General features: G+C 39.2%; 1 protein-coding gene across 11 annotated transcripts in view; it reads left to right on the forward strand.

Moving 5' to 3' along the window:
• The window catches only part of PKP4 (plakophilin 4), a 241542-nt gene that overhangs the window by 189336 nt on the left and 27565 nt on the right, over positions 1-24641 (forward strand). For 8 of the 11 annotated variants that reach the window (XM_087435239.1, XM_087435240.1, XM_087435241.1 and 5 more), the window contains 4 exons: positions 1676-1864; positions 3541-3764; positions 11323-11451; positions 12575-12788. In XM_087435239.1, coding sequence (XP_087291365.1) covers positions 1676-1864; positions 3541-3764; positions 11323-11451; positions 12575-12788 — 756 coding nt within the window. The remainder of the gene's footprint in view (positions 1-1675; positions 1865-3540; positions 3765-11322; positions 11452-12574; positions 12789-24641) is intronic. The other 3 variants (XM_087435236.1, XM_087435243.1, XM_087435238.1) reach the window with 1 other exon arrangement.

Genomic DNA, 24641 nt, shown 5'->3' on the forward strand with positions numbered 1-24641 from the left:
GAATAAAAAGCTGAAATTCTCAAATGAGAACTTTACAGTAACAATCCTAATATCCTCTTTAGAGTTACATTGGCTTCTGTGGACCTCTGGTAGGCTAACCTTGCTCTTTAATTTTGTTGAGGAGGGCCCTGTTGAGTTCAAGGCTGCTCACACTGCATCTCATTGATCTTTGTGGGGTAGCTGTGTCCACTGTTGGGTCTGCAGTGACAGAGCACTGACCTGGGGGTTCCTCTCAGCCCTACCAGGAAGTAGCTTTCTGATGGGGATGAATCACATTTCCTTTTGGGCTCTCAGTTTCATTAGTTTTAAAGTGAGAAAGTTTGTCCGGATAATCTCCCAGTTATAAGATTGTACAAACCTGTGGTCTTCATTTTAGCAAGTGGGGAGCCAGTAGCCAAAACCCACATTTGTTCATTTCGTTTCTTTTCGTGTCACGTTGCTGTCCAGGGTAGGTAATCATTCATTTTAGAAGCTTGTGTATTGACTTTCTTGCCACTCCTCCCTAAGCAACGTATAGTTATCACTCACATTCAGACCCATTTGCTTTTAGTTGTGATATGATTAGCTGAGCTAACAGGTGTGAAGGATCTTATCTTTTTGTAATTACTTACTGTGTTAATTATTTGCAATCTTTTTAAAAGCAAATATATGCTGACTTCAGATTTGTTTGTTCTTTCTCTTGCTCATATTTGGAATGTAACCTTAGTTGGTGTTCTTACCAAGTGACAAGTTTTACTTACTAATTATGACAAATCACAAACTGCTGAGCATCATAATATAGAATATTCTAATTCATTTTTTTTAAGAAAATAAAATGTTTGGGTTTGAAATCTACTTTTTTATCACAAATCTCATGTGTAAATGTTAGTTATTAGCAATTTAAATGAAAGAATATTTCAAATGATTTTAATAATATTAATGTACTAACTTTGTACTTTTCCTTTACACTAGAAAGAAGGTAAACAAGAATCTGGTATGTGGGTTAAAAACAATTGTTTTTTTTTTAAAGGAAAAATACAATGATAACAATGGTAAAATAATACTCGATAATTCTTAATAAATGTTATTAGTTCACTGATAATATTTCAAATTTTGTAACAGAATTTCATGTTTGTCTATAAAAATCACGGGTGAATTAATTGAGAGACATATTTCAAAACAGTTCTTGAACATCAGCCTTTACTAAGCACTAGTATGTAGTTGTTGTCTTAGGTGTTGGGGTTTAAAGAGCTGTGGGATATGGTGGCCCTGCCCCCAAGAGCTGATCATTCACTTGGTAGAATGGGCTAGTTCTGCAGGGCAGGAACTAAAAATGGTATGAACCATTTTTTGTATATGTTTTTAACAATGAAAATTGTGTAATGGTAGAAAAGGGCATTCTTTTTGTGGTTACCATCATAAAATAGCTTACAATTGGGGAATGAATTTCAGAGTATCAAACCATTTAATAATTTATTATTATTTTTTCTTAGAAAATTTACTTTTATCTTGCTTCCAAGAGAAAGTTTTATTCTAAAAATGTATACGGTGTCCTTTTCATATGTAGCATCCCTCTTTTGTAAATCTCACTAGGTTTAGTGTTTAGACTTAAGATCTGGTCCTGTTGCTTAGGAGTTTAATTAGGGCTTTTAACCTCACCATGGTTTTCTCAATGGTGTAATTTTCCTGACTCCAGGCTTACGGAGTTCCTATGCTAGTCAGCACAGCCAGCTTGGGCAAGACCTTCGTTCAACTGTGTCTCCAGACTTGCACATCACTCCTATATATGAGGGCAGGACCTATTACAGCCCAGTGTACCGCAGCCCGAACCACGGAACTGTGGAGCTCCAAGGATCGCAGACAGCGTTGTATCGCACAGGATCAGGTGGGCAATAGCTCCATTTAGCTGGTTTCCCAATTTCACAGGTCCAAGAGGAGAAGGATTTTATTGAGATTGGGTTCCCTGTTATAATGAAATCATGTTGCCCGTTTGCTTGTGAGATACGCAGCTATGACAGCAGATCAATAAATAGTAAAACAGAAGTTCGTTTGGTACCTATTTATAGATCATATATTTTTACCTTAGTTCAGTCTAATCAGTGAACATAGTGATTGTACTGTTAATTCACAAATAAGTTTGTAGAGCTAATATTTGTTGGAACATTTCCTTGGAGTTCTTGTTGCCTTGAATGTGTATTTAGAGAAACTCCCTACATGAGTTACTTGGCTGTCTTTGATTTAGCATGTTATGTAGCCCAAGTGTATTTGGTATTCCTCTTTTAGATATTGGATTTCCTCTGAATGCTTAAGTGAAGAATGTGAAATAAATATTCCTTATGATGGACTCAATCTGGGACAGAAACAGCATTTAGAAAACTAGGGAGCTAGTGCCTCACACCCTTGCACCCCACCTTCACATTTATGCCACACCCTAGTGGCTGATAGAGCAGAGACTGTAGCCGTGGCCATGTGAGCTGCCAGATTGTGCTGTGGATCTGGCTCGCGGAGTCTCAAGAGGCCCCTTCTTTATTTAAAAAAAAAAAAAAAAGAGGTAGTACAGATTTGTTAATATGGCCACAAATGGACTCCAAGTAGTAATGATAACCTCCTAAAGACACAGCTGTGGGAGACATACCTCTCAGAACACTAGGAGGTGGAAGACCGTATTTGAATTGGTTCTTTGCCAAAAACTGACAATTTGGTTGACTGTGGGATTTTTTCCCCCCAGATTCATCAATTTTTACCAGTTGGTACCAAAGAATGTACCAATTTTTAATAAATGTTAGAGAAGAAATATTTCACTTATGTTCTGTAAATTGAGGAATTTCTTTAATAGGATTAAGAAATAATGTTAAAATCTTTTAATTACAGGAAGATTATGTATACAATCATTGGAGAGATACCTACTGCAATAATTAGGAAAGAAATATTAAATACAGTATACAGTATCTTTATACATAGCATCATGCAGTAATTTAAGGGAGTAGCTATAGAAGAATTGATATATCAGTCGTCTCTCTTGTGAAGTAAATTTTCCAGTGTTATCAAAATCTACAGGTCTATAAATAAAATGTATATCAAAATAAGTAACCTATATGCACTAAGTGTTCAAAGTTTGATGGTTTCAATTACTTACAAATTTGAATAAATATCTTATTGTTTTTTATTGCTAAAATGAAATTATGAAATTTTACCATTTATTTATAAGATTAGTTAAATTCTTTTCCTGTATTTCTCTTGCAGTTTTGTTACTGAATCTTAGTAAATATATTAAGACTTATTATGTAAGCAGATTTATAGTTTCATTTTTGCTGATTCCTTCCTGCTAATAAAATTGACATAAATATTGTTTGTGTATATTAAAAAATATTGTTTGTGTATATTAAAAACTTAAGTGCCTTTTTTTGGTGCTAATGAGCTAGATTGGTAAAATCTAAAAGTAAGCAATTTATATCATTATTAAAAACTATTCATCGCTCTTAAAATTAAAAATATTTTGACTTTGAAAAGTATCACCTCATGGAGAATATACTAATCTTTTTAAAAATGTTGACTTTCTAGTAGGTGTTGGAAATCTGCAAAGGACGTCCAGCCAACGAAGTACCCTGACATACCAAAGAAATAACTATGCTCTGAACACTACAGCTACCTACGCGGAGCCCTACAGGCCAATACAATACCGAGTGCAAGAGTGCAATTATAACCGGCTTCAGCACACAGCGCCGGCTGACGATGGCACCACGAGATCCCCATCGATAGACAGTATTCAGAAAGACCCCAGGCAAGTACTGGTTATGAGTCTCCATAATGCGACAGTGCCACAGCCGTCAACCAGTTCCTTTATTCTGACCTTTTTTCCAGTTGCCAAGTCTATTATAATTTCAGTAACTCCTTATCTCTAATATTCCCAGTTGTATTCCAGCACTATAGGTCATTGAGGTTAATTTCATTTTAAAGATGGATTCTTTCTTTCAATGCTCTAATAATAAGTCAGAGAATGCACAAGTCTTTGTGAAGATCTGCAGCATTCATCATTGACATATTTCACCAAGGCGACTACCTGGGATAGCCTCTTAGTCTGAATTACACAAAAGATTTTACAGTATCCCTTTTTGCTTGTCCTGACTGACTGCTTAGATGAGGGCTTCAGAAAAAGAATATGGTTGTTTGAAACTGGGAGAGAGAGACCAGTGTTGTGTACATTTTAAATTATATTTTCAATGCTATGTTGTGCTTTTTTTAACTAGGTTCTTTGCAAAGCTCTCTGCCATTTAGGAGAAAATAGTGTGCAAGAAACTCATATCTCGTAAACAAAAGATATTTGGCAATAGACGTTTCCTCCGTTTAATTTTATTTGGCCTTGTAAACAGCATGTTTTATTAAGATAAATATGACTCATTTAGTACTTGATTGATTTTGAAAAACTGGCCTCTTCTTTAATGAAAGCCATTTAAAATATTCAGGAAATAGATAAAGATATTTGAAAACTAAAAGAGAATTAAATTTCTGAAAGAGTGAGATTATTGCTAAATTTTAAGCAGCTTGAGTGTTATTTTAAAACCTATGTTAGCAAGATTTAATTCACTCTTCGCCTACAAATAGTTGTTTCATTGGAAAATTGTTACAATTATCAATTCATTTTTAGCAACCTACGAGCTTATTCTAATGAATATGAATTAAAAGCATGAGTGAAGTTTTTGGTCATTAAAACAAAATAATGGTACTTTTGAGGTGAATGAGAAGCCTACTGCTTCACTAAAACCACTCCAACCTGTTCACTCTGTTGCCTAAAATTCTTTATGGTTTATACATACATTTGGTTCTGCTGTTCCTGTTTGCCACCTTTTTGACATTTTAAGGATTTCTAAAAATAATTTGTCTAATAGCACCTCCAATATAATTGTCAGAAATACTTTTACATGATTTTGTTTTTTAAAATCCTCAAAATGACAAAAGACTAGGGCACCCTAATATATACAGAAATTCCAAAAAGGGTTTTGAATTGTAGGTAGTTTAGATGTACCTTGGCTGAACGTGCAGAGAAGAGAATGGCTACCCAGAAAAGCAGTGAAGTGTGAGAGTTTTGAGTTTAATGTGTGTCCCTGAAGACTTCAATTTTGACCTCTGATGAGAGTTGATTCACTATAAACAAGGATATCATGTATGATAATATAATACAGCTATTCATAGTATGATAATTTCATAGTCTAATGCATAAAACTGTTATGGCTAGCTTTGATTACGTGAAACTTTACTGATAATGCATTTTGTAAGATGAATAAATGATTATCTTATAATAATAGGTGCATTCATTCTAGCTGAAACTGGAATCCAGGTGAATTTGAAGTTTGTATATTCAAACCAGAATAAAAAGCTCATGACAATTATTCTTTAATTTTTGGTTTTGAAAATAGCAATTTTAAGTAATATTTTTATTCACTTCTCAACCTACTTTCTATATCATTAATGCTACATTATAATTAGCCTGAAAAATTCTCTATAAGGCTGAAGAAGTTACTGATGTTTTCTTTTTTTGTGTGTGTGAAGAAGATCAGCCCTGAGCTAACATCTGCCAATCCTCCTGTTTTTGCTGAGGAAGACTGGCCCTGGGTTAACATCTGTGCCCATCTTCCTCCACTTTATATGGGACGCCACCACAGCATGGCTTGACAACCGGTGCTTTGGTGCGCGCCTGGGATCTGAACCCTGGCTGGGCTGCCGCAGCGGAGCACACACACTTAACCACTATGCCACCAGGGCCGGCCCCTGATGTTTTATGTATGAAGTGTTTTTTATACTTGTGCAGTTTAGAAGTAATATTTATTAATAGTACAAATGATGCATCTAAAAGGAGTAACAAAAGTACTTCCTATGGAAAGTGACAGTGACTTAAAGAATGACAGCATTCCTGGTGCTCTTTTTGGGCAGGGCTTAATCTGTGATGTTGAACAGAATAATTCCATTTATTATCCCCTTGACTTTTATGTTATTGTCAAATATTTTACTTCTACATACATTATAAAACCCATAATATAGGTTATTATTTTTACTGTAAATAGTCAGTTGTCTTTTAAAGAAATTAAAAGAAGTAAAAAAGATGGTCTTTATATTCACCAATTTCTTATCTATAGTTCTTTTCCTATCTTCCTATAGATTCAAGTTTCCATCTTGACTCATTTCCCTTGAACCTAAAAACTTCCTTTAGCCTTTCTTGTGTTGCATGTCTCCTGGCAACAAAGTCTCTCAGCTTTAATGTATCTGAAAATGTTTTTATTTTACTCATTTTTAAAGGATATTTTTGCTAGATATAAAATTCAAGATTGACTGATATGGGTGGGGTTTTTTTTCTTTCAGTACTTTAAAATATGTCATTGATTGTCGTCATACCTCTTTTGTGTCTGATAAGAAATCAGACATCATTTTTATCATTCTTCCCAGTACATAATGTGTCTTCTCTCTGGCTGCCTTTCAGACTTTTCTCTTTATCTTTGACTTTCAGCAGCTTTATTCTGACAGGGCTAGGTATAGTTTTCTCTACATTTAGCCTACTTGGGATTTGCTGAGATTCTTTGACTATTGGTTGATGATTTTTACCAAAATTGGGACATTTTCAACCATTATTTTTTAAATATTTTTTTGTGCCCCAAAACTCACTCTCCTCTCTTTCTGGGATAACTTAACATCTCACAGGTTACTGAAGCTCTGTTCATTTTTTTTTTTTAATCTTTTTTCCTCTATATTCTTCAGATTGGATATTTTTTGTTGATCTGTTTTCAGATTTACTATCCTTTCTTCTATAGTCTCCAAAGTGTTGTTAAGCCAATCCAGTGAATTTTTTTATTTCAGTTACTTGAATTTTTTTTTAATAGTTTCCGTGTTTCTGATGACATTCTCCATCTACTCATTCCTTATACGCACGTTTTCCTTTAAGTCTTTGAGCACATTTATAATAACCATTTAAAGACTCCCTCTAATAATTCCAACATCTGGGTTTTCTCTGGGTCTGTTTCTATTTGTTTTTTTCTGTGTTTTTTCACGTCTTTGTACGCCATGTTTTTCTGTTTCTTCTTATGCCTAGTAGTTATATGCTAACTGTTGTGGGTGATACATTGTAGGGACTTTGTATTATGTTGCCTCTTGTTAGAGTTCTGAGTCTTATTGTGGCAGATAACTAAATTACTGACAGATGCTTTTGATCCTGTCAAGATTGGTTTTGTTCTTTGTTAGGACAAGTCTGTTTCAGATTTGTTTTAGTCCTAATGCATGGCCCTTACTCTGTGGCATGGTTCTTACTCCTAAACATGGCCTTTATGGAGACTAATGCTGAGGTGCAGAGTAAGGGCTGCGCTCTGACTAGGCTGGAAGTCCACCAGACGTGTGCATGTGCCCTGCATATACATGGCCCAGCACTCATATGGACTTGTGAGTAATCTTTACACAGACTTGTAGAATCTCCTCTGCATAGCTCCTTCCTCTTCAGTACCATGCCCCACAAATTCTAACCACTTTGGCATCCCTAAATTCCAGTCTCTCCCCCTCAGTTCATTAAGTCCATTATGCTCACTTGGGCTCAGCTTCCTATGTCACAACCCAGAAAGTGCCCCAGGCAGAAAGCCAGGTGAACCTGGAGCTCCTAGGTGATTCCCACCTCTCAAGGATTACATTCTTGTGTTACTTGTTATCCAGGTCCTGAAAACAGGTTCCTTATACATTTGGTTCAGTTTTATGGTTGTTTATGGTGGGAAGGCAAAGTCCAGTACCAGTTACTCCATCTTAGCTGAAAACGGAAGTCTGCGCTAAGGTTTTAATGAAGCAGATTCTGGGAAGCATTGATGCCAGCCAGCCAGCCCATGAATTGATAGCAGTCTTTCCAGGGTAAATTTCTGCTGAAAATCAAGGTTGGAGTTGGTTGCAACCACCCCTAACTGTCTGTCTCTAGCTGGAGCCCACCCTTTGTGTTGTCTGGTCTTCATGGCACCCAAGGATGCCAAGAAATCTTGACCATCCCTGTGCCATTTAAAAAGACAAAAATGTGTATTTATAATGATTGTGAGTCATCAAGGAAAGATTAAATCACACTCCTTGCATTCTGTTAATTACAGCACAGATTTACCTAACAGGCTTTAGACAGATTTTCGTCAGAAATATTTAACATAGTTTCAGTGCATAAAGGAAATCTATTACAGAGAATGCCCCTATTTAGTATAGTTCATTTTTCAGGAACGATGAATATTAATAAAACATCTGTATCTTAATTCAAAGTATGTAAGTTATTTTAATATATATCACCACAATGTAATCATCACAACAACTAAAGAAGAAAGTAGAAATGATCATTTTATTATTCCTGTTTTACAGATGGAGAAACTGAGGCTCCAAATAATTAACTGGTTTTCAAAATCACATAGTAAAATTGAAGGACCTCGGACTTAAACATAGGCAACCTAAGTCCAAATTCTGTGCTTTTTCTACTGTGTATCCTGCCTCTCTTCGCATTTGTGGTATTCTTAATGCCTATCAGTGACATTATCATGCACTCTGTCCCCCAAGCCAGTAATCTCCATCTCACCCTTGACTTCAGTTTTCAGAAGATCATCTGGCTGCCATGCAAAGAGTGGGTAGTTGGAGGAGGTGATTTTTTTTTTTTTTTTTTTTTTTTTTGTGAGATCAGCCCTGAGCTAACATCCATGCCAATCCTCCTCTTTTTGCTGAGGAAAGCTGGGCCTGGGCTAACATCTGTGCCTATCTTCCTCCACTTTATTTGGGATGCCGCCACAGCATAGTCTGACAAGCGGCGTGTCGCTGTGCGCCCAGGATCTGAACCCAGGCCTCCAGCAGCAGAGCACGTGCACTTAACCACTACGCCATGGTCCCAGCCCCAGAAAGGGTGATATTTAAAGCAGAAAGAATGTGTAGCAGGCTATTGGAGGGTCCAGGAAAGATGGAGAATGGATGGATTTAGTTTATATTAAATATTTTGGAGATAGTCAATAGAGTTGGCTTATGGATTGGATGAGAAGGACAAGAGAAAGAGAAATCAGGGATAGATCTATTTTGTATTTTGCCTGACACAAGTAAGCTCAATAAATAATAACTCCTGTTATTGGTATTAAGACTAAAATTTTTAGTTTGGCATATAAGACCCTGTACATAAAACCATGTCTCATTCAATGTTTGTATCTCCAGCACCTGCTATGGCACCTGTAGTGTAGTAAGCATTCACTGAATATTTGTTTGAATGGGTGGTATGTATGTGTGTGTACAGGTATGGAATGACCAGCCCCTTTGTAGTGGATGAGACAATTAATACATGGAGCCCTCCCAGACAAAGAGAGTCTCTGGGCCTTTAAAAACTAGGCTGTAGAGGGCCGGCCCCGTGGCTTGGCGGTTGGGTGCGCGCGTTCCGCTACTGGCGGCCTGGGTTCGGGTCTCAGGCGCGCCGCTTCTCCAGCCATGCTGAGGCCACATCCCACATACAGCAACTAGAAGGATGTACAACTATGACATACAACTATCTATTGGGGCTTTGGGGAGAAAAAAAGGAGGAGGATTGGCAATAGGTGTTATCTCAGAGCCCGGTCTTCCTCAGCAAAAAGAGGAGGATTAGCATGGATGTTAGCTGAGGGCTGATCTTCCTCCAAAAAAAAAAAAAACTAGGCTAAAGAAGTATCGCTGGGTCATTAATTTAAAGGGGGGTGTGTGTGTGTGTGTGTGTGTGTGTGTGTGTGTGTGTGAAGAGCATTAGCCCTGAGCTAACATCTGTTGCCAATCCTCCTCTTTTTGCTGAGGAAGATTGGCCGAGCTAACAGCTTCCTCTATTTTATGTGGGACGCCTGCCACAACATGGCTTGATAAGTGATGTGTAGGTCTGCGCTTGGGATCTAAACCTGCGAGCACTGGGCTGCCGAAGCGGAACGCACAAACTTAACCACTGTGCCACCGGGCTGGCCCCATTTAAAGACTTTTTTAAAGGTCTATTCAGTATTAATTCATCTTTTGATTAACAGTTCACTTATCTTGTAATCAAAGTCTAGAAATTTGTTGCTTTGTGAACCATTTGTAAGAAGCTGGTCTTTACGTAATATAAGCATAAATTCACGTTAAAGTTTAAGGATTCCAAATATTGGGCCAATCAAATGACATCAGAAAATTCTGACAATGTGAAGTTACTTGAAAAAAGCAAAGTATAAAAGTATATATACTTGGTCTGATTGTATACTCATTATACAAGAAATGGGATAACATAGGGGTTGGGGGTACAGACTCTGAAGGCGGACTGCCTGAGTTCAGATGTTACTGCGCTGTCAACTAGCTGGGTGACATTAATCAAGTCGCTTAGCCTTTCTGCCTCAACCTCCAAATCTATAAGGTTGCTCTAAGAATAAAAGAATTAACATACAAAAAAATGCCTAAAATAGTACCTGGTACAGAATAGGTGCTCATGAAATATTAAGTGCTATTTAATAATAATCCAATTCTTTGAAAAAATTCTATACACATGCATGTGCACATTTGCAGTCGTATATAGAAAAAAAGACCAGCAGGAAATGTCAACAGTGGTTTTCTCTGGATATGGGATTACTCATAAAATTTTTTTTCCTTTTAATTTTCTATGTTTTTGTCTTATAATCAAGAACAATTATAAATATTAAGTTTCTTAAAAATCATCAGGCCCACTATGTTTGTGATTTCTAGGCTGACACCAGCTCTATCTATTCCCAGCGGCCCTTCTTCCTCTCTCAGGAGTGACATCTTACCTTGCTGAAGTGCACTTGTTTACCTGAGCCTTGCACCTGCAGATTTCTTACATAGATATAAAGGCGTAAAATTAGAATCAGGAGGAGGAAAATTACAATGGAACAGTTAGTGATACTAAGAACTTCTTTGTTCTCCTCAATCTCTTTTTGTGCATCTGTGCATCATGATTTCTTTAAAATCATAAGCATCTGGGCCTCTGCATATGTTCATCAGGGGAAAAAAATTATTTACATATATATATTTTTTAATAATTTTATTTATTTTATCCCCCAAAGCCCCAGTAGATAGTTGTATGTCATAGCTGCACATCCTTCTAGTTGCTGTATGTGGGACATGGCCTCAGCATGGCCGGAGAAGCGGTGCGTCAGTGCGTGCCCAGGATCCGAACCTGGGCCACCAGCAGCGGAGCGCGCGCACTTAACCGCTAAGCCACGGGGCCGGCCCACGTATATATATATTTTAGAGTTTTGTAACTTCCCATTTTGGTCTCAGCTGAGCTTTTTTTCTCATGACAAATGTTTCACTCAGTGTGTTGTTAAAAGATGGGCCTTCCTTTTTGAAGCCGTGTTTTTCTCGTGTAGGGAGTTTGCCTGGCGTGACCCCGAGCTGCCTGAAGTCATTCACATGCTGCAGCACCAGTTCCCGTCGGTCCAGGCGAACGCAGCAGCCTACTTGCAGCACCTGTGCTTCGGCGACAACAAAGTGAAGATGGAGGTACAGGACCCGGTGCCTGGGATGCCTCGGGGGAGACAGGGCCTTTCCGTTTAGCAGGCACATGCTTGTCTGCTTAAGACATTACCAGGTGTAATTCAGAGGTGCTTTTAAAGGGATATTTTGATACCAGATGTTCTTTTACTTCTCAACTATGCATTTAATTATTTCTCAGGAGAAACTAGCATGACTGTTTTTTGGAGTGCTTTTAGCATTTTCAAATCACGTGTCCACCAATTAGCTTATTTATAAAACGTAAAGGAAAAATCAATTTAACCTGCATTTTAAAAGTTTTTTCTAAAAATCTATTAGATAAAAATTACAGTATGTATGAAATTAGTGAGTTCCTGTATTTTATAAGATTCTGGTCAAGATTGGTGCCAACATACAATTAAGTAAAGTTACAGAAGATTTATAACCGTTACTAATACTCAACATATATGAATATTTTATTTCAGATTTTCAAGTTTTTTGGCATTTATGGAAACAGTGAATCACTGGTTATTGGCTAGTATTTTATAACATACAGATTCTTTCCTTTAACGTTTTAGGCCTTTTTTTCCCCCTGTGATGTCATGTAGAACTCAAGTGTTTTTCATCGATTTAATATGCAAAGCAACATACCAGTTACAGACCTAAAGGTGGATGCAGTAAATAAAGCCCAAAGATATTGGTGTAATGTACTAATGAATTGACAAATGGAAGAAAATTTAGGAGAGTAGCCTAGAGAAACAATTCTAGAAACCAAATGACTTCAGTCAAAAATCCTTCCCCGTGTTATCTCCCTGCATACAGCTTTGTTGTGCTGTGTATTTGTTCATTGCTCTTGGGCGTGAAAGCATAGTCCCTGTGTGTGTCAGAGGGTTGGAGCAGGGCTGTGCTGCCTGCGCTTGGCTATTAATCCACCCAGGGCTCCCTTCCCTTTTTTAAGCCATGAACTCAGGAAAGAGCTTCATCTTGGAGAGTGTTCTTAAAATTTATAAAAGATTTTATTTAGCATAAAAGTAACGTATTGAAATGATCTGGAATTGTCCATTTCCCATGGTCTTTCCATAACAGAATTCTGTTTGATCACTGATGAATCACATGTCACTTAGGCCTGGTACCTAATATTTTTTCATTCTAGGTATGTAGGTTAGGGGGAATCAAGCATCTGGTTGACCTTTTGGACCACAGAGTTTTGGAAGTTCAGAAGAATGCTTGTGGTGCTCTCCGAAACCTTGTTTTTGGCAAGTCTACGGATGAAAATAAGATAGCAATGAAGAATGTTGGTGGGATACCTGCCTTGTTGCGACTGTTGAGAAAATCTATTGATGCAGAAGTAAGGGAGCTTGTTACAGGTGGGTAAAGAATGTATTCTTGTCCTGGAGGAGATGTTAGAAACCATATAGACTATGCCCTTCCTTGTGTGGGGGCATTGTGAAGGAGTTGGAGGTTCTAGGTAGTAGATGATGGTACAGTGCTCACAGCTGTGACAAAGGCTGGGTATGATTTAATCTAATGATTGAGAAGGCACTTGCAGTGCTACAGGGTCATCTCTGTCAATCTTGTGTCTGTTATTGTACTTATTAATGTGTAAGTATCAGCTAACAAATGTCTTATTTATAGAAGACTGAGTACATCATTTTTTATTATATATTTCATAGTAAATCTACTCGTTTCAAATAGACTGACTCTCCTTTATTATGAAAATAAAATCTGCTTAATGGATTGGCTACCTTCCACTTCAGTTCAGCCAGTATCTGAATGCATGTTAGTATCTCAGGCACTCTCCTAGATACTGGGCATGTAAGGATCAATAAAACTCAGTCCCTGCCCTCAAGTAGCACTCAGACTCGGGAGGAAGACAAGTGGTTCTGTGAATGTCAGTGAAAAGTGACAAGTGCCAGGACTCATTAGAGGTTGCATTGGGAGCACAGAGAATGGGTAGGGTAGTTTCCTGGTTGATGTGAAACCAAAGTTGTCCTGAAGGATGAGGAGGCATTGGCTGGCTAAATGGGAGATATTTCCAGTCATAAGCAGAGGCTCAGAGCCAGCATGGAATATAGGGACAGAGCTACCAGCAGGAGGAGGATGCTGAAGGGAGACTAGGCCAGAGAGAAATGCAGGCCTGGTTTGGGGAACTTTGATGAGGAACTTGCATCCCTCATGCAGTGGGAGTGATTTTAGCACTTGGCATGGCTAATTTGGGCTTTTAAATGTGTTTTTCCAGCAGGCAGCAGGGTGGAGGGTGGATTTGAAGGAGACAAGTCTGACAACTGAGAGACCTTTGAAGAAGTTAGTAGTCTAGAGATGACAGCTTGAACTGTATCAATAATGGAAAGAAGGGGTGGCCGATGGAGAAGAGGGAACAATTAGAGAAATATTTCGTGGTCAAGGCATGATGGTCCAGTGTGAGACCATTGGAGAGTGAGAGACCAGGAGGAACTGAGTGATGTCTTGTTTTGAGAGACTGGACATCACAGCACCGTTGGGGGTTCAATATTGCATAGGTCCAGATGAAAGACTGATTCTCCAAGAGGGCAAATTAATGACAGCATTGTTTATCGTGGAGAATTAGGGGGAAATACTGAGTATTCATTGGTAGGAAAATGATTAAGTAAATGGCAGTACATTCACACAATGAAAGCACATAGGGTTTAAATAAGTGCATTAGAGCTATCTATAGCAACATAGATAAATCTCTAGAAACATTTGCAGAATGATAAGTGCAGCATGATACTATTTGTATAAAGTTTTTAAATATGCAGTTTGAGGCTATAAATTATTTTTTGATATATGCATATGCAGTAAAGTTAAAATGTTTCATTGGAATGATACAAGATAGTTTCAGGAAAGAGGTTATCTGTGGTGCAGCGGGGGAGGATAAATGGAACTGGGAAGTATAACCTAGCTCTGTTTTTTTTAAAAAGAAAGAACTCTGAGACAAATAAGAAAAAATGTTAATATTTAACAAAGCTAGGAGGTGGATACCTGCGTGTTTGTTTTATAATTGCTATGCTATTTTTCATGCTTGAAATATTTAATTTAAAAAATTTTAACAGCATTTTTTTCAGAATTAATCCCCTTTGCCCCTGGCTTCCACTATGAAATCAGAGCTGTAGGTTCTGTCAGATATAATTCAGTAACACTTAAGAATGTAGCAAACCATCAGGAATCTCATACTTAAGGGGAATCAACTTTCTCGTAAGATATTAATTTTCAAAATACAGTACTCTGTACTCCAAATAAGGTGTGACATTTATGTACTAAAAGTAGGATACACTTTATGTATAATCTTAAACTCTGGATTGGACCTCCTGCCTTAATGTAGTTTGAATAATTATATATACATACGTACATGTGTGTGTGTGCGTGTATGTATATATATATAAAATGAAAACTAGAGCAAGCTAAATGAGTTAAAAAGACTATAAACAGATCCCTCCTAGAAGTCAACACAATCACTGTGATTGTACTAGGGAAGCGTAGAGGGTACAGTGTTGTTTGCAGTGTATGAGTGCTTTCTTTCCTTGTTTGATGTTTCTTTCCCATCGCTTTGGACTTAGTGTGTAAAATCCAGTATCCTCTCCCAGTAACACACCTGTGTAGCCAACAAGGCTGAAGGATACACGTGAGATCCCCAAGGAGTCAGTGGTTTGTTTCTGAGGTTTTTTTCCTTGGGAGAAACCGTTACAATGCCTTTCCTGTGCTGAGCTCAGGGAATTTGTAAGATTTAATGACAAACAGGAAGAAAAGTACATGAAAGTTTGGTGATATCTTTTTCATGTGAAAATAAATCACATTTATTTTTGGAGTAGAGCCAGACTTCACTGCTGAGGGCTTTTATGTACTAATTTACCTGGTGCATACTCTGAATGTGAGTGCTAATTTAGATGCTTTCCTCCCTGTTTCATCAGTTCTGAGTGAGTACAGTTCTAGTTGCTGCGAACACAAGAGGTTTTAAGATATGGACCCTGGCCTTGAAAGAAGTGTTTCCTAATTCAGAAAGAGCTATCTCCCCATTAGATGGCATCGCTGCTGATGTGATACTAGCAATAACCTCTGATATTTGCTTTTTGGAAACAGCTGCCAGTAGTTCTTAGGCTTTAAGAAGTATTTTTTGGCCATACTTTTAATCTGATGTATGATCCTGATTGCTTATGAAATGTTCTCTTCAAAAGTAGTCTTTGCTTCGGAATGGGAGTAGCAGTGTGTAAACACTTCACTCAGTTGCCATATATAAAGGAGTTGGACCGAAGGACTTCAGAAGTGAGTTTCCAGTTCCAGAAGACTAAATGTCAGCCTCAGTTTGATTTGTGTATAAACATCATCTAGCTAATATGAAACTACCAAGTCATAATATAAATCTAGCATAGTTGCTTATGTGTGTGTATGTGTTGTATGTATACATATATTTGTAGGCCAAGATTTATAGAGACAAGAAAAGTTACTTATTTACATTTCTCAGTTCCAAAATTTAGTGGTACCAGCCTTAACTGACGTTCAGTAATATTTTGAGTGACTAATCCCTGTTATGTTTTAAAGCATGACAACATCAAAAGATCCTTGAGCACTTTCATTAACTCTTCCTGAAGTCAAATATTCCTAAGCTGTCTTTAAATCATAGAATCACAGGGTTGGAGGGGACCTCAAAATTCATTTTGCCCAATCAGCCATCCAATGCATGAATCCTCTGTACAGCTTCCATACAAAACAGCTGCCCAGCGTGTGCTTGAACTGATAGGGACAGGGAACTCATTGCTTTCTGGGGTTCAGGCTGAGTAGCAGAGCTATCCAGAAAGCAACAAAAAGACATTTGGTGTGACTTGAGAAGGCAAGAAGATAAGCCCTTAGGAGCTCATTTTGCCTCAGAATGGCCCTACAAGATAGGACCAGTTAGTCCTAAATCCAGCCTCCCAGACTTCTAACCAGGAAAGTCTGAACCATCCTCATTAAAGCGTGTCTGCTCCAAACATGGGCAGCAGAGTGCTATGTGACCACGTCACCCAGCGTTGCCTATCCGCGAGCCCATCTCCTACAAAACCCCCTTTGAAAACAGAACATTATCCTTCCAAATTTCAATGTTCTACCAGTGTCATCCACAAATTACTGTGGCCCTGGACAACCTTGTACAATGCTTGGCCTTTGTAGGTATAGCCTAAGAATTCTTCAGTGGAAATTATAGTCAACTTAGGATCATGAAATGATAAAGCACAATGAACCGTCATGTTCAAAATATTGTATTATTTGTATTATAGTACTATAATACCCTTGAATAGAATACCCTTGAAACTAGGTATTCTATTATTCTTAATATTAAATAATTCAACCTAGTTATTAATCCAAAGTCTTTTTTTCTAGTCTCCTTTGTTTCAGTTTGGCATTTTTAATGTACAATGAAGAAATTTTAGCTATTCTTTTAAAAAGATGCCTCACCTTTGCTTTAAATGTAGTAACTGCCCAGGGCCTGCATATTTGGCCACATCTTTATTTTGCAAGGGAAAAAAGGAAAAATACCTTGTGCCGAGTATATTTTCCCAAGACAGTATGGCTGTCATTGTTAATTAAAATAGTTCCCTAATATGTAACATGATTCTTGTGTTTTCTTCATTGTGTTGAACATTTTCCAGGTTGAAACCTAATGAGCTTTTCTTTTAGTAATTGCTGATATGTGTGGATGTTTAGGGAGAGGTTTTTTTATTACAAAGGTACATTTTGCCTTTATTGTGCTTAGACTCGAAAGCTGGATGAAATATGGTTTCCCCTAGTTGAGTTATAAAATGAATGTCTGCTAGACCACAAGCTAGGGATGGAAAGTCAGAACATCTTGTCACGAGAAAAGATATGTTGCACTCATTTGTTCAAGATAATTAAATAGTGTTTCTAAGCTAGGAAATATGAGTTTCAAGTTATTGAGCATCCTGAAAGCATCATTTTTTAAAACTATAGAAATCGAAGATATTGCACAGAAACTGGAGGCCTATCTTTTAATGCACTAGATGGCCCCAAAACTATCACACTTCTCTTACCCCTCCTTAACACTGGTGTCAAATACCAAAAAGTAGCCTTTATTCTTGAATAATAATAGACTTTGTTTAAATAACTGTTATATTCACATTCCTTCCAATTTAGCAAGTGATTATTCATCCATATGGCTAAGTAAAATATTTCCACAGTGTTTATTCAAAAATTTTTGGATGCCAGCAATGGATTCCAGACACTGTGCAGAACATGGAATTAGGCATATTCCCTTCCTGATCATTAGCTCCATATTTCTAATTAGACAATAAATTAATAAGAAAATGATAGTCATGCACTAAGGAAGGGTAGATGGGCCAGGCTAAAGTTTAGCAAACAGCAGGACACTCTATAAAGAGCAGGAGCTTAGTGGACATGCATTCAGCCTTTTGGACTGTTACATGCCCTTACAGGGTGAAATAATTTACTAAACATGTCCCCTTGGCCTAATTAAGGTGCCTTCAAGACAGTCATTTATTCTCTGGTCCAGAGAGGAGTTGGCCTATTACTTTCTGTCCTGCCTTTATGGGTCACAAGAGCTGTCAGGGGCTGCATGGGTAGTTTTCAGAAATCTAGCAACATCTCCTCGCAATTCTCAGCCAAGGTCGGGAGGATCGTTATCATTTGGCCCACTTTATAAAGCAGTAGCAACGGAAACATGTGCTCTCTTATTTACTTAACATTTCGCACCATAAAAATTGGTAACGAAAAATAAATGGTAAACAAAAAAAGTTTAATTGGTAACAAGATAAAAATGGTTTATTATAAATGGAACAACTCTTAATTCAGAGTCCCAGAACTTTGAACTGGAAGGAGCCCTAAAGAAATTATCTGTTCTTCCGCCCCCCTCCCCACCCCGTATTAACAGTTGAGAAGCTGGGGTCCAGGGAGGTTGAATGGGCGAGTCCTGAGGTTAGGCTTCTGGCGTGTAGGCTGGAGTTCTTCCTTCCCTGCCTCTACCTGCCCCAGCCCATCCCCAGGCCACCAAGAAGTGCTGAGCAGGAGCAAAACATGGGGGTGCCAATGCCCCTTTTCAAGTGTCTTTTCCCTTGATCTTTCAAATTACCACCAGAAAGGGAAAAGAAAAAAATCCCACAACATCCTTTACTCTCTGAATTTCACCCAGGAGTATAGAGAAATACTCTTAAATTTGGCCACTAGTGCGGTCACATCGAACTAGTGATGAGGTATAGTCATACAACTTCAGGGTGCTTAGAAAACACATGAAATATGATTTTAGTCTTCTGAGTATTTCAAGATTTATAGTCTGAGTATGAAAAGATTCAACCTTGTAAGTAGAAAATGACGCTCTATTTTGAGTGTAGGCTTCTGAATGCTGAGCAAAATGAGGCAGTCAAGTGGGAGACTCAGAGGTCCCTACGGAACTCGGGTAGTCAGCCATTATCAGTAGAATTCTCCAGCCCAAGAGAACCCCATAATGATGCACTCCTTGGTAGACTAGACAGCCTGTAAAAGCGAGGAAGATGGGGGCAGATGAAGAAAATCTAAAAAGAAGACTTCCAAGAGGCCCCAGCCCACGTCCCTCAAGTACTCTGCGTTTTCTGAGTCTGTCTGATTTCCCGTTGCTTAGGACTGGATCCACTTTTGTCTCTAAGCTTCCACTGAGTTGAAGATTTAGTGCAGTTACGAATGAATAAGCACATTCCTGGAACATGTAGAAGTCGGCTGTGGAACATAGAACTTCAGTGAATTTTTCTCAAGTAAATCTCTGTGATAGTGTAAATGACCTAATTCTGTGTCAGAGGCTGAAGTAACCTGAAGAACAATCAGGGTGGCTGGGTCACTGGCTCGCTGCCACCTCCACATCATAGCAATTTCTTAGGAGGGTTTGCCTTCGTGTAACCTGTTCCCTTTTACAAACTTCCCCTGACAAAAAGAACCATCCTTTACGTCCCTTATGGGCAATTCTGTCAGCATTTCTAAATTGTAAGCTGATTTATTTTGGGGGGAAATGCCTTTCCAGGGTACGTAGGACTATATGATGACTAATTGTGTTATTAATCCTCTCAACCTACCCATGAAGTTGGAAAATTACCTAGAAAAAAGAATATATTGAAATGCAAATGTGAGTCTGTAAATGTATGTCTAGAAATTGATAGATCTTTTCAAAGATGCTGTGATTCCCTTTGTACCTGAAAAATCACAGAAACGCAGGCTAACCCTTATGTTCTCCAAAGACACCAAAGGTCTATCACTCGTGTCCTTTGGCTGGGGAAAAATTTAAACAGCAGGAGTGATCCCCTTCAAATTGAATATATAGGCTGGAGCCCCACCATAATGCAGCCTCTGCAGCTATCCCAGGTCTTCAGTTCCACACAACCCCCTCCTGGGTGCTTCCCCCGCCCCTCAGATCACCTAAGCACTCACTCACTACAGCTGCTGCAACTGGAGATAGTGACCACTGTGGCCTGAGTGAGCCTTCACTTGCCTGACATGGAGTATGCATAGCCATGTGCAGGAAATCTCAGGGAGCAGCCAAGGGAACAAGGCAAGGCCCACCGGCTGCCTGGGCCAGGCGTCCTTGCAGGACCAGCCCCCCAGCAGTAGGACTGCCCACCACCCAGGAGGCTAGCTGTGCCAGCCAGCACGGCATGCAGCAAGCCAGCCTAGCCTGGCAGCAGGGGCAGGAAGAAGAAAGCCATCGCCATGCCTGTAAGGCGGTTCCAGGACTGCACCTTCACCTGCTCTGGAGTCACTGCGCAAGTTAAAGGAACTCTGGTGAGATGGCACCGTAGGCCCCCTGGGAATGATATACACCATCTTGACTTGTTTTCCTCTGAGTTTTATCCAGAGAAAGGCATTTCTATAATTGAAGACAGTATTATTGTCCCACTCTCATAATAATTGCTTTCCCATTATTTCAATTCCATTTCAGTTTCATAATTTGTTCACAGCATTCCAGTCCTGGTTGGAAGCTTGAGTGATTTGCCTGAAGCCACAAATGGCAGATATTTTTTATTGCACTGCTGTCTTCCCACAACCCCCTCAATTTCCTCATTTCTGTTAACAGCACCATATTCTCACATTTATGCCAAACTGTTTGCTCGTCTTTGACACCACCATCAGCTTGCCACTTGCATGAGGTTCCAAATCCTCATCACAAGCACTCCCCCTTCCTCTTTCCCTTCCCATCACCTCCTCACTTTCAAGGCCTCATCACATCCCCCCTAAACTACTGTCCTGGGACATAGGCTCTGCCCCTCGTGGTCCATCAGCCTGAGCGTCATCCCTAGGATCATACCTGTCCCTGCGCTCTGCACTTCCCCACCTGCCAGTCCAAATCTGCAGCCCCTGTCCTCACCTTCTAGGCCAGCCCCAGCCTCGAGGCTCCCCCACCCATGCTCCCCCCAGGGCTACAGTCCTCCCGGAAGGGCTTCCGAAGCCCCACCTACTTCTCCCTGGCCTCTGCCCTTCACACTCCAGCTCAGGTGTGATCTCCCATTCTACCAGACAGAGGTTTCCATGCTCAGAAGAACACCCAGGGAGAAGCAGCATGGTGTCAGGGGGTGGGTGGGCTTTGGAGTCAGGTCCGCTTGTTTCCTTCCATCTCTGTGGCCCCAGGCAAGTCACTTCTCTGAGTACTAGCTTCCCCGGTGATAAACACAGTGCCTGCGGCTTAGCGTTGGTGTGAGGATGGATGTGGATGCCTGGCACAAACAACACGCAAGCCGTGCGTGTTGCTCTTCCTACTCCGAGATGCTTTGTCATGGCTGCCCTGTGTTGTAACTATTTGTGGCAAGGCCTCCTGAGAGCAGAGGTCTCACCTACATGTCTCCCTTAGAGTCTGGCATAAAATGAACAAGAATCTCTACCAACACTTTCCGGTAGCAATATAATGTAGGACAAGTGTAATTCTGAACTTCCTAGTAGAAACGTTAAAAAAGAAAAAAAACAGATGTTATTTATTTTAATGATGTAGTTTCTTTAACCCAGTAGTTCGAAAATAATCACTTCAACTTATAAGTAATATAAAAATTACTAATGAGATGTTTACAGTCAGTTTTTTTCGTACCAGGTCTTCATAATCCTGTGTATTTTACGCTTACAGCACATCTCAATTTGAACTAGCCACATTTCAAGTGCTCACTAGCCACATGTGGCTGATGGCTACTATTTTGGACAGTGCAGGTCTGTACTATTCTTGGGTATAAGGAACATGATGCTAAAAGGCATGAGGTGCATAGCTGTAATGGACAGCAATACAGGTGGCCATAGTGTGACAGGATGTAGTAGCCATAGCGTCTTGACAACACTCTCTTGCCAAAAAAAGCCACAGAGGTTTATAAAAAGCCTACTGGGGTTAGGGGAGAGCTTCAGGGGCAGCTGCAGAGAGAAGAAATGGAGAGTGTTTTTGCTAGATCCTGAGTGTTTCAGTGGGAGACTATCTAGGGAATAGCAATAGCATCTTGTGCTAGGAGCAGGCAGGAGCCCTAGGTTCAGATAGCCACATTCCTGCCGTGTTACCCACAGACTGTGGGTTTACAAGATGCACACACACTCTGACCCTCATATGCAGTCTGCAGCCTTGATGTTTTATATTTTCACTATTAGTCTAATATTGCTACCCCCATTTATCAGGAATGCTTGCAGGATGGGTATACATGACACCAGCCTGTTCCAAGGAGCTCATAGATGCAGAATTGCCAGGAGGGGATGAACGTATAGACCAGGCAGTGTGCCTGACCCCGGAGAGCTGAAGCATAAGTCATGATAGTGACTTGTCATGACGCTGGCTCTGTGCCAGGAACAGAGGGGCCACAACCTCGTCATCTGTTCTCTGTTTTAGTACTCTTCACACCCCGAAGGCTTGGGTGGTTTTACTTCCCTCGTGGCCATCTTGTGAAAGAGCTTGACTGAAACAAGAACATCAAGCATAGGCACTGAGAATGAGGCTGACTCATGAAAGAGCATGCAGGCGCATGTCCAGTGGTGATGTTTGAAGTGCTCTCGTACTTTGGGCTATTTTATTTTTCTTTTGGTAATGACCACAAACACTTGTGTTGTTTGGGGGTTTTTTTGATAATTAAAAAACAGGACATAAATTGAATGCTATATAAAAATTAATGATTTTAGATTTCTTTAATATCAGAAAGAGAAACAATTGTGTAGCCTGTTAGGTATTTATGCTACCAGAGAAATAGCATTTTCCAAATGTTGTTTGGTTGGTTTTTAATGTCCTTTGAGAAATACGTTTTTCAAATAGTGCTATTATTTTAATTAATCAGTCAAATCAGTTTCTAACTTGACTGTAAAATTATCAGTTGGCCATTAGAATAGCCTTAAAGCTAGTTTTAAACGTGAGCTCTTTCAAAATTCTGCAGCGTAGGATTTATGTGAAATGGTATTTTAATTACTTTATTCATTCTTTGTGGGGAAAATGAACTTTCTTCTCTCATGGCAGTATTTCATTGTGGTTATCAGTTGCTCATAATTATGTGTACTTTTTGCTGTGCTAGAGAATAAGTGGCATTTTCTACAATAATGTGCAGGAAATTCCCTAATATTTTCTAAATTAGTTTGTATATGTATGTTCTTAGTCCTCACAACAAATAGCTAATTGCTTTAAGTTAAATAAAAACCTCAAGCTTCCTAAACGGAATTATAGTTTTATTTTTAACTTTCTCTTTGGAAACCAGGAGATAATGGAGTGTGCTGCTAAATATTTTTGAAGCAAGTTTTGCATTAGGATGTCAGAGCTGGAGGTTTATCATGTTGATGGAGATTGCTTATCCTCCAGCTCTCTATTTTCTCATCAGTCTTACTGCCTCTGGGACTTGGTGTGATTGCTATTCATTACTTACTGCTCTAGCAACGTTCTTTCTGACCCGTTAAATGAAGCCCTAGACAGACTAAGTGGAGAGCACATTGTTTATTACTACCTTAGTGAGGTGGAGTGCACACAGGTATTATTAGGTGGTCTTAAGAATGGTGCTTTTTACTTTGAGTAGAAAAGCCAAATTAATCATTCCATAGCTAAGGCTTTTAAGTTTAACTGAACCTTCTTGATCCAATATTGGTTGATCAGAACGGTTGTTTTGGCTTTCCATAATCTTATTTTTGAAATAGAAAGTGATGAAGAAAAACCAATGTCTTGAGACTTGCTTTGATGTTCAAAATGGCTAGTTAAATCTCCACCAAATGTTGTAGCTCTTTGTGTTACATGGTAAAGTGTAGAATTAAAGGGATAATGTAACTGGTAGTGCAGGATGATAAAGTTGCCTTTGTGTGAGTCCCTTGAATGCCACAGACTTAGCAAAAAAAGAATCTTTCCTTTTGTCTGGTCAAGAATAATTTTGAACATTTTTTGAAGTTGCAGAAATGAAAGCCTGAATTTCTATAGTAGATTGGTTTTATGATCAATAAGTCATCTCAGTTGACCAAAAGATAGCATAATCAGCTTGTCTGCTGAGGGGTTACATATTTTTAAAAATGTACCATTTTATAACTGGGCAACACTGGTCCTTGATATGTTGCGGTTTGAGGGATGGGGGTTCTGGCATGTTGTTGTAACTCTTCACTTCTGGTTCTGAGAGGTGGAGCAGCAGCGGGATTCTCCTAACCCCATAGCTAGGGTGGTGGCTTCAACAACCGTCTGTTGGTCTGCGTGTGAAAGGCAGGCTAAACTGTGCTGGCAAATTCCCTTAAAGATCCAGAACATTGTCTTGCCTTCTCCGCACAGTTACAGACCTCAAGGACACTACTGAATACTCAGTTTTAAGAAAAGGCATAAGGGAAGGTAATACTTATGAGTTGTCTGAGAGACAGGAAGTAAAAGGGAAATTGGGAAACCAATCCAGGCTATTAAATTGGATCCATCAAAAATATTTTTGAGCATCTATTATGTGCCCTGCGTATATGTAACGAGACATAGAATAGATGATGGGGCCGGCCCCGTGGCCTAGTGGTTAAGTTTGGCACTTTCCGCTTCGGCAGCCCAGGTTCAGTTCCCAGGCGTGGACCTACGCCATGGTCAACGGCCGTGCTGTGGCAGTGACCCACTTACAAAATAGAGGAAAATTGGCACAGATGTTAGCTCAGGGTGAATCTTTCTCAGCAAAAAAAAAAAAGAATAGTTGATCATACAGTATTTGTTCCTGATTATATTTGCCTAATGAAATTTAAATTAAAATTAAATTTGTGCAGCTTGACTCTTTAAGGTATCATATGTGAAG

The sequence above is a fragment of the Ceratotherium simum genome, chromosome 9 (genome assembly GCF_057802395.1).
Source record: "Ceratotherium simum simum isolate JZ-2026a chromosome 9, ASM5780239v1, whole genome shotgun sequence".
In the NCBI taxonomy this organism is placed as follows: Eukaryota; Metazoa; Chordata; class Mammalia; order Perissodactyla; family Rhinocerotidae; genus Ceratotherium; species Ceratotherium simum.